The sequence below is a fragment of the Botryllus schlosseri genome, chromosome 7 (genome assembly GCF_051294905.1).
Source record: "Botryllus schlosseri isolate E-star chromosome 7, Bs_hap1, whole genome shotgun sequence".
In the NCBI taxonomy this organism is placed as follows: Eukaryota; Metazoa; Chordata; class Ascidiacea; order Stolidobranchia; family Styelidae; genus Botryllus; species Botryllus schlosseri.
This window is the reverse complement of record NC_137242.1, coordinates 6,765,279-6,776,509: the sequence shown is the minus strand read 5'-3', so window position 1 is coordinate 6,776,509 and position 11,231 is coordinate 6,765,279. Positions and strand designations below refer to the sequence as shown.

The window sequence follows — 11,231 nt, the reverse complement described above, 5'->3', positions numbered from 1 at the left end:
TTGAGGTGTAATTTAGCTAACCACTGTAAAACATCAAACGCTATTGCAGTACGATCAAATGTGTAGCACGACCATTAGGGTTGTTCAGAATTGATCGACTTTCAAAATGTCGTGGTTTTCAGTCCGATTCCCATGCCTTATACCATAAAAACATATTCTAGGTACTTTTTTTCGTAATTCATCCTTTGCGTCCGTGTGCACATTGAGCTGGAAGAATATCGGCTAAAAATAGGAGATTCCCCTAAAATTTGAGTGTCGCTATTCGGACTAGGCTAGTAAAACGTCATATATAAGCTGGTTTTTTGTAGCTATTGCGGTTGGAGTGCTACATAACCTCACTATAGAAAGTATTGTCAGTTCAGGACACCATTTTCATGTCCCACACTGCCTTAAAACTCCTCAAAACTGCCTAAGACTGATAGTCATTTTGTTGGATCAACTTGGCAAATACTACTTAAATCAGGTCCGGATGAAATGGTTGCGTTAGAGATATCGGCATATCTGTTTCCGTTATCTTCCACGGCTTGTAAGAGGCTCGCTCGCTGTTCTTTGTCATCTGTTTTGAATGCATCAAAGTCGGTATTCAATTTCACCAAACGCTCTGCTGCGCCGTTAACTATTTCAACGCTACTCACAAATTCTTGAGCAGTCACGAAATGCGAATCAGTATGCCATTCCGAAACTGGAAGACTACACCAATTATGTTCGACGTGTATAGCATTGGATAGAAACCATGATTCCGGTTCAATTAAAGCAACCATACTCTTCGACTCAGAGACATAGTCAGAGATTAGACTCAGAGGTATAGCCGACCTCTGCGAAATTGTTCAAGGATTGGCATTTGCAGCAATTTAGCAGCCATCGCTTCCTTCACTTTGTCAGGAATCTTTGGTTTAGCCGAGAACATTGTTGATACCACCGTTTCCTCGTTGAGATGCCAATGATGTTCTCGCATCTTTTTATATGCCACATCAGCAACTGTGAAATCTCACAATGAAAAGTCTGTCATGCCATGAAGGAATTTGAGATCAATATACTGTGCGTCACATGCATTACCAGTTTTCAACCAAGCTGGGACATAAAACAGGGCAACTTTCTAATGAACTCTTCAGAATAGCCCATTTGCTCTCTCCACATGAACATTTTTGACAGTACAGCACTTGACTCATCCATCCAGTGCTATTAGTAGCACCAGGCTTGCGAAAACGATTATCAATATATTGGGCAGCTACAATCGCCAAGGTGCCTGTTGCACATTCTCTGTAGTCATTTATTATCAAGACTTATTTCTGCTTTCCATTATATGGCTTCATCAGTGGAATTATTTCTTGCTTAGCTTCATCAGCTTTGATCGCCAACCAGCTGCATTCATCAAACTGAAGTGTTTTAGAGCTTCTTAATTGATCAATATCTTTCCACTTCTTGGAAGGTATTAAAATCTGTGTTTTCAGGGCCTGTGGTCGCAGATCCAAACACACTTCACTTCCAGACCTCCCCGGATGATTAGTTCATAAATATGATGGCGACAAGCAGAAGTAGAAAGTAGAAAACTTTCCTGTTTATCAATTCTTCAAGTAACAAAACCGCACCTTTATTTTTTCCATTGTTTGAGGATGTTGTGTCAAACACAAGAGCTCTGACATTATTTGTTAAATTATAGCAGCAGTTCAAATGACAGATCAGCCTGTGCTTTTCCTGTAGCACTCTCCAGAGTTCGCTTGCCAAGAAGTTTGCCTTTCTCAAATGCGTTGGAATACGCAGACTATGCCAGCACTGCCAAGGCATCAAATTTCCCTCCGAAACGACTTCTAGTGAGCTCTGCATCCCAGTGCAATGCAATGTGCCATGTTGATCTGTTTCTTTGCCTTTTTGTTTCGTTTCCTTTGAACAACGTGATGTTTATAATGTGGCTGTGAGTGAATGATACATTTGCAGTTGTATTCTTGCACGTGGTGATCCCGGCAATTGATGAACAATCTCTGGTACGGTTGAGGAGTGTAGGATAGGTGATCCAACAAAATGACTATCAGTCTTAGGCAGTTTTGAGGAGTTCTAAGGCAGTGTGGGACATGAAAATGGTGTCCTGAACTGACAATACTTTCTATAGTGAGGTTATGTAGCACTCGAACCGCAATAGCTACATAAAACCAGCTTATATATGACGTTTTACTAGCCTAGTCCGAATAGCGACACTCAAATTTTAGGGGAATCCCCTATTTTTAGCCGATATTCTTCCAGCTCAATGTGCACACGGATGCAAGGGATGAATTACGAAAAAAAGTACCTAGAATATGTTTTTATGGTATAAGGCATGGGAATCGGACTGAAAACCACGACATTTTGAAAGTCGATCAATTCTGAACAACCCTAACGACCATAGGTCATCCTTTATGAGGATTTGTCCTCGTTTTTCAGGTTTTTGAAAATGTCCTCCGAGGACGCCTAAATGTCATCCTTTTGGGCAATTCGTCCTCCTTTACTGCTTTTACAGCTGAGATAATGGATATGTTCGAGTGAAAATGGGCCTAAATGACGAAATTCGGAAACGACGACCTTTTTTTATTTTAATCAACCCACCAAATTTTTCAGCAAAAATAGTTGATCCAAACTGAAAGGCGATTTAGCTATTTAGCTTTAGCAGATTTAGCTTTCTGATTTGGTAAAAGTGCCCTCCTTTCACGATTCCAAAATTTGGTAACCCTACATGATGTAACCACTGGGATTCTTCATAGAGCCAGATTTCGTTAAAATTAAGATTTTTCATGGAAAACTTTGTCAGTTTTTGAGTCAAAAAGTTTTTTCAGTCCAAACTACTTCGTGAGGACAGACAGTTTCAACCAGACATGAAGATGAGTAGCGCAAATTTAACATTATGTGGGAAAACACCTAATTTGCATACGTTAGGTCAAATTTCGGTCAAAATCAAGTTTTTAAGATGGTGTCAAAATGTCAAAATTTTGATTTTTCAGGTCAAAATCTTCCGTTTTTAGGTAAAAAATCGCCCCACTCATAACAGATTCAAATTACAAACATAGCCATCCTAATTCCAAGTTGGTGGATTACTGGCTATTGACAACATTGCCGCTAAAATTTAGGCTTGTGGCGCAACGTTATTTTAACGCCGAAGAATGTGATAATTGAGTGGTAAAGCTAACCAAAAGATTTAAATTAATGAACAATATTCTCCGAAGTTATTAATTCGATCTGGTGGAACTGATTGAACCGTTCGGGACTGCCATAAACCAAGAAAGATTAATTGTAACTGCAGTCATTCGCGCCAAACCACGAATGAATAATAATGGATATCACCGTGGCCGTTATTGCGTATGGCGATATTGGTCCCCTCCAACAAATAGCATCATAATCAGTCACAACCGGACTATGGCGATTGAAATAAACCTGTCGATTAGATAGCTCTGCCATTCATATGCGATTATATTGTTTTCTAGAAAAAAAGTATAAAAAATTGTATCATAGCGTCACCTTGAAATCATAGTATCGTAATTGAACTATCATCATAATCACATGCTGAATCAAGTGACGGTAGTGAACCACAACAAAATGTTTGGTGACGTAACAACGAGAGAACTCCATCCCGATCCTTCTTCAGACAGGTCGCTGCAAAACTAAATGCGCAAATGCATCGAATTTACCAACATGGAAATGGTCTTAGTAAATATGCCAAGTATCCGAGACAGTGAAAAACTCCGTTTTACATGCGTGGGTTACCGCTCCCCAAGCGGATATTTACTGAGAGCTTGCGATTAGAACATTTTCTGATGAACCTTAATTGTGGAGCAACCCTCGGAAGGTACACCTATTAATATAGTTCGCAATATCGACTGGAAACGGACAGTGGGGCAAGGGGTGTACGCGATTTTAATTGAGCAAATGACGTCACAATAGTGTATTCCGACGTGAAAATGTGACTTTGTGGTGGTCACACACAGTTTGTATGGAGTATAGACATTAGGCATGGTTAACAAGGCTTACGTATTTCAAATTCTTCGAAAGAAAATATGAAGTACAGTAGTTCATACCTGCATATTTTGTATCGGTGGGTCTATTGCGCGCCGCGGGATTTCATATTCGCAAAATGTTCAATGACGAGTTCATTGAAACCTGGAATACCCAGAATGAGAGCGTTGAGAATCGTGAGCACATCGAACGCATCGAGCCTAATTACTGTGGCAAAGACGATAGAAAGCGATTTTTCAACTACAGCCCCGGCTAGGCATTTACAAAGCGAAAACACAGAAGATAATTCGATTTCCGTAGACTTCGCTATATATGGGCAATGGGCAATTTTGGGCGTGGGCTAGGCATTGACAAGCGAAAGCACAAAAAGAATGCGATTTTTGCCGTGATTTCGGTATCTATTGATTGTTGAGCGTCTATAAATAGTAAATCACTGTTGTTGAACAGAATTTCAGGCGGGGCAATGTCCCGGTTTCCCTATATGACGAAGTGGCGCAGTGCAGTGCACCACTAGCAGTGGTTCGAATCCCGGTTTGGACCAACTTCTATGTGTCGGAGGTTTCTCTGGGCTCCTCACTGCCTCACTGCACCTCACTGCACTGCAGTTGCAGTGAATTGAAAAGCCCAGACTGAAAGTGAGCCGTGCTTACAAGTCGGCGGCAGAGACCACGACGGGGACGCATGGGTGCGAGAGAGACTGACAACTGAATGAGCGAAAGATTGTAGAAGTCGTCCCCAAGATTACCAAAGACCAAGAAAAATGAACATTACAAAAATCAGTGTCGTGGTGCACATAGCCTGGAGAAGGCGAAAAGCACCACTGTAATATGTCAATAATAATAATAAAAATTCTGTGGGATGTACCAGTTATAACTGATCGCGAAATCAGAAGCAACCGCCCGGATATGATCATCAAACTAAAAAAGAAAAGAGAATGCTTGTTCTTTGAACTGGCTGTCCCAGCTGATCACAATATACAACAAAAAGGATCAGAAAAGCAGTCCAAATACGCAGATCTTAAAATGGAATGTGAGAAAATGTGGCGATGCAAAATAAACATTGTACCGATAGTCATTGGCGCTACAGGGGTCGTAAGCAAAAAAAACTCATGACACATATCCGACAGATTCCTGGTAGCGTTCGATTCGACATGATCCAAAAGATCACGTTATTGGGCACTGTGCATATTCTTCGGAAGGCGTTGAATGCACCACTGGACTAAAATTATACTAGTGAATCACAGCATCATTTCTGTAATTTCGATTCTTCATTTTCAATCATCTCTACCTCTGCTCTGTTACTCTTGCCAATTCTTCATCTACTGCAATTCTGTAATCTGACTTAGACTCCATGTATTGCATAGGAATAACAATTTGACTGCATTACTGAAATTTTAAAAAATTTACTCCAATCTCGCCATTTTCCTTTGGGTGCAGGTTGCTCCCCGGATTATGTGTGTATTGACCAGTTTCTTACTGTCGGCCAGGCCTGAGGTTAAATCAGTATCCCAATCCATCATGCTCGAGCCAGCAACTTCCACGGAAGTGGTACTTGCCATACATGAACTTAAATCTAACAAGGCAGTTGGATATGATCTAATTCCAGCCTGGTTTTTAAAACTGATTAGCCCACACATCGGTCATCTCATCGCCCATTTTTTCAATTTCATGATAGAAAATGGTGTCTACCCGAATTATCTGAAAACTGCCAGAGTTGTCCCGGTTTACAAAGCCGGAGATAGAACTAATGTCACCAACTACCGACCTATATCTGTCCTACCGTGTATTGGAATTGTTTTCGAAAAATTGCTCCTCTCCCGCCTGTCTTCGTTCCTCGCCAAGATGTCTATCATTTCTCCACAACAATTCGGCTTCCGCAGAAAACATCAAACCTCGCATGCCCTGCTAACAGTGGCTGAACAGTACTATGACATCTTGGAGAAACGAAGTGTGGGATGTAGCATTTTTCTTGATTTAAAAAAAGCATTTGACTGCGTCGATCACAGTATTCTTCTCTCAAAATTGGCGCGCTACGGGTTCCGGGGTCCACAACTAGAGCTCATGAAAAGCTACCTTACTGGGAGATATCAAATGGTTTCGATATCCAACACTTTGTCCTCCCCCCACCTTGTTACCTGTGGTGTTCCGCAAGGCTCTGTTCTTGGACCTGTCCTTTTTACTTTATATGTCAATGATATCTTTGAAACCTCATCATTGAATACCACACTCTTCGCTGACGATACTCACCTCCTATCTCACGCACCTACTACCGCAAGCTTGAATGCCGTCACCAGTGATCAAATGCCCAAAGTGCATGAGTGGACGTCCCATAATAGCCTTCGGGTTAATGCTGCGAAATCCCAATTATTGGTCGTGAACTCCTGCGATAACCTAACCGTTGACATCGCTGGCCAACCAATTTCCAACACTAAAAACGCCAAATACCTTGGTGTTTTACTGGATTCGGACATGTCCTGGAAGAGTCACATACAATCACTCAAACTCCGACTATCGAAGGTATGTGGTCTATTTCGCCGCCTTAGCTACATTCTGCCAGTCAGCGTGCTGTTGATACTCTTCAACTCTCTATTCCTATCAAAGTTACAATACGGAATTCTTTGTTGGGGTGCTGCCTGCAAGAATACAATTGACCCACTGCAAAAACTTCAACATCGGATCATCCGTATCATTGCCAAAGCCCCACGGGGGCCTGGATGTGCAACTGATAAATCGCTTCTCAAAAGATTTGGTGCTCTAAACTTAGAAGATATGAGGAAGCTAGAAATTGCCAAGTTTATGTATCAGTTCCATTGCGGTCAATGTCCCTCAAATTTCAATGACTACTTCACCTCGGAGACAAAAGCGCACAAGTACAGCACACGCGCGTCAACGAAGAACAACTACCATATGATCAGGACTGAATACAAGAAAACGCATTGCTCTATCAAGTATGCCGGACCCCAATTGTGGAACAGCATCTCGCCGGCTATCCGTCAGTCGTCGAGCATGTCCGCATTCAAGTCGAAATACAAGCAATTTCTTCTAAATCAACACTAGCCAGTCTTCAGGATTACCGGACCACGACCTAACATCGACCTCGCCCTCCGCCACATGCCACCCCATTTTGTCGCTTGCGTCTTATATTTCTCTGCATTACTTTTCATTCAGTGTGCATGCCTCTTATTTACTTCGCCTAGGCTAAGGTGGGTGTCTGATCTTAATGGCTACTCCAAGTTGTTTCGACACCCTCCTATCTTTTCATTGAATCGCAGTCTTGTGGTGTTTTGAAACGATGAAAATATTAATAAACCTGACTGACTAATAAAGAATATAATAATATGACGAGCCGCCACTAGAAACGGAATATAGCCCCGCGCGCACAAAGCCCTACTTCCTGAGCGCTAGTCAGCACTGTCTGAACTAAAAGATATGATGATATCGCCAGAGCATGGCGTCGGAAATTACCAATCAATTGGTTGCGCTCTCGTCTGCTACAAAGATGATGGAAATTTCGCCTTCGGCGATGTAGGCCTATGTGCTACGCTTTGATGCCCTCACTGTAACGCAGCGCTTATGAAGTTTTTGCGACAAACAAAGATGAGGAAGTTCACGTGGTCTTCCCTCGACTGGGTAGGCAGATTTTGAATTAATCTGAGATTTCAAATTGCTTGACACCACATTTTGTTGTATAAATTGTCATATTAGCAAATTTAGGCGTTATCCTACGGGAATTAGCAAGAACGATCGTTTGTCGCAAGATTGAGATGAGAAAGTTACCGGTAGCGGGTGTTTACGCTTACTGCTTACTATAGTTTCTTCGTAACGTCACGTGACTGTGGTTTCAATGGCAGATAGCAGGATATTCTCCTAATCACCTCATGAGCAATGAGCATTGAGCAATCTATTCCAGACAGTTCATAACTGTACCGCGCGGTAATGTATCAGGTTCGTGCGAACACGGTTCTGGCTGGGAATAGGCCGACTTCAAGGGATGGAGGCTTGCTACTGAAAAGTTTCGCAGTGATAGATTTCTCGGAGCCTGTACGTTTAGACTGGTATCAGCACTTTCATAGGTTTTACGCATAGTGAGTGGGACAAAATTAGTCTTACCATACGCGGTTTCAGGCGACATAGTTTCGCTTTTTATCGTGTCGTACAGACTAGTTAGCCAAATGCACCGCAACATTACCGTGTTGCTGCCGCGCGGGAGTGTCGAGGTCGACTCATTTTACAGCCAGCTGGTTCGAAATGTAGCAACGCTATGTGTAGAGCTTTGTTGTCGTAAATGTCCTGCTTGGATTTGCTCTTTATAGTGGTTTCGAGTTTTAATAATAACATTTTAAAATCTCCACGTCCCGTGATGCCAAGTCGGTTTCTGGTGCGAGTCAAAAGCTTTCTCATGGCATGAAAGAACGTTCTACCAAATGTGCGCGGGGAAGTGCAATGAGGAAAATATCACACTGATTTCACCCGACTCCAGGGAAAGTAATTCTGTTTGACTTAATGGTGTATCCAAAGCGGTTGATAGGGGATATCGAACTTTGGTTTGAACTCAAAATTGTTCTACAATGTATTCATTTCATGCTCGGAAACTTCGCAGAATGAATTGATTATCCAGTTAGGAATTTCTGATTGGGAATATTATGAAGTTTTTCGAGATGAATGATTGCTGTATGCTTCTACGTCGAAATCAGCATTACCCAGAAAGGTTAGAGTCATAGAATTTGGAGAATATATCCATCAAGTAAGCGATATCGTTTTTTGCAACCAGAACGTCATGCCCAATGCCAAGGTCGCAGTATTGTGAAACTTCTACGATCATATGAGTAAAACCGTAAAAGTCTGTTTCCCATAAAAAGTCATCTCACCTCGCTGTGTTGCTGTCCAAATAGGCCGTACTTAGTAGTTATCACAAGCACAATGAACCACGCTGTCTGGTGCTTCTGCGGACTGCTGAATAAGTCCATAAATGGAAAGGACCAACATTGTCTACTTTTCTGGTACATAGTTGATTGAATAGACCAGCGCCTAGGCCCTTCATGAATTGCCTTGACTGAATCGATTTTGCATGTTTACTGCGTAATGCATATTGTTCTGCTTTATTCATCAATAGTTTCAACCCTGCTCAGCAGTTGCATTCTAAACATCTGCCACTAGCATCTGCTCTCAGCGTCCCATACCGCTTAATTTATAGCCAGCGACCCCTACCCAATCGCCTCCTTCTTAATCGCCTATTTCACGGCCAACGCCTCCTTCAGGCTGGCGAAAGATTAACTTTATCTAGTGCTAGTGGAGCAGTCACCCTCGTGTGCCGTACCTGGTTAATTCATGCGCATTCGTCTCAATGTTCCCCTTTTGTACCTGCTTGCGTGTTCGTCACTAGAAATAAAGCATGTTATTGTTATAAGATGATGATTTTATTGATATTATGTCATTGAATAATTGAAATATCGGTGAATAAATTCAATTAATTTTAGTTACTGAGACCATTATTCTCTTTGATAAGCTATTAATCGTTTTAATTTACCGTTATAGTTGTGGTTGGGTAGTGCCTCGCTCCATCGATCCGTTTCCCTACTGCGGCTACAGTTTAGATATACTATGAGAAGGATTTACAAGGTGTTTTGTATACTGGCATTGACATGGATGGCCTATATATCTGTCTCTGTGATGAATACTCACCTGGCTACGGCCCACATGGACCCTGTGAAAGATGTCGGGCAAATGAACAAAAGATGGGAGTGGGATAACCAAAGCAATACCGTAACCGTCCAGATTTCGGTAAGATATGAATGTTCGGTATAGTCAGGCAGGACCGTAACTGCCGCACCCCTAACCCCCCAATTGGGGGGGGGGGGCAGCTCGAAGGGGGCCCAAAATTATTTCGTGAATTAACATAAATTATAAAGTATTTTTTGAAAATTTACGCAACTTTTTAAAAAAAATTTCGCGCTGGGCGCGATTTCAAGTTGTCAAATATCTTCAATATTTGGTACTGTCCCCCCCAAAAAAACTCACGTTGGCCATTGCCACGCCCCGACTCACCAAGAAATATAACGATTTAGGACATATTACATGCTCCAAGAAGTGTGCCAGAATGATAGGCAGCGCGAAAACCTTGGCCGAAAAGGACTACCCTTACGCTGACCGAAAACTTCGTTATATATACAAAATAAATATAGGCGCCTAAATGACTAGCGCCGAATGTTCCTGCCTTGGCAATCTGAACCTCAGAAGACAAATACCATCCCGCAGGGAGAATTATATGCCAGTGAAGAAATACCAATTTGAAATCGTGTGCGTCTTTTAGTTTAATTTGGGAGATTCTATATTTTTTGATATAGCAGACAGGAGGCAGGGTTGTAACCAAGTCACAAGGCTTCGAGTCACAAGTCAATTTCACTTTTACAGTTTTGACTCGACTCAAGTCGTGTCATTTTCAATTCACCTCCGAGTCAAGTCCGAGTCCAAGTCAGCGAGCAGAGGGTCGAGTCTGAGTCACGGTATTATGACTCGAGTTCAATAAGTCATTGTGTTGACTGCTCAGTTTCCAGTTAAAGTCTTGTTAAACCCACTTTTTACAACTCTGTTTGGGATATCGAATGGTTAGCATTTATATTATACTCATTTTCCTCACTTTTAGTAGTTTCTGGTCGTATTTTCAAGTACCAGTACCAATAGATAAAATTCCGATAGTGTGGTTACTTTAATATTCTTCGGAATTGCAATGAAATGTCGATCTTGGCCGTCTGAATCTCGGGTCATATTACTTGGTTCGAGTCGAATAGTATATTCATATTGAAATGAACCCGGATATTTTCGGCTGACACTCGTCAGGGGTAATCGTCAGCAACTAGTTGAGAATTGGAAAGAACATTGTATATCAACAATCGTATACAATGTTCTTTCCAATTCTCTACTAGTTGCTGACGATTACCACTGACGAGTGTCAGCCGAAAATATTCGGGTTTATTTCAATATGAATATACTATTCAATTGTATATATATTGAAGTTCTGTACCTCCAAGAAGCTCTTGGTTCGAGTCATACGCAATGAATCGAGTCCAAGTCGAGTCAATACAGAGATTGACTCGAGTCGAGTCATTTCCGAATTTTGAGAAAATGACTCGAGTCAAGTCGAGTCATCAGAAAATCGTGACTCGAGTCATTACACCCCTGACAGTACGTCACAAAATGACACCATGTAACGAAGTCATATACCAACGGGCCCGCCCGCCTGAAGATGTTTTATTA

The 11,231-nt window shown here is 41.8% G+C and overlaps 1 protein-coding gene and 1 long non-coding RNA gene across 2 annotated transcripts in view; one reads left to right on the top strand and one right to left on the bottom strand.

Annotated features, from left to right (window-relative positions):
- Window positions 1-3,851: 3,851 nt before the first annotated feature.
- On the bottom strand, window positions 3,852-7,531 carry LOC145443887 (uncharacterized). Its single transcript, XR_013916568.1, has 2 exons — window positions 7,293-7,531; window positions 3,852-5,453 (listed from the first exon to the last, which is right to left on the bottom strand). It is a non-coding gene; the product is annotated as an uncharacterized LOC145443887 (long non-coding RNA).
- Window positions 7,528-11,231, top strand: part of LOC145443856 (polypeptide N-acetylgalactosaminyltransferase 6-like) — a 27,120-nt gene continuing 23,416 nt past the window's right edge. The window contains exon 1 of the mRNA XM_080321818.1: window positions 7,528-9,758. Within this exon, the coding sequence (XP_080177944.1) occupies window positions 9,579-9,758 (180 nt within the window). The 5' untranslated portion in view covers window positions 7,528-9,578. The remainder of the gene's footprint in view (window positions 9,759-11,231) is intronic.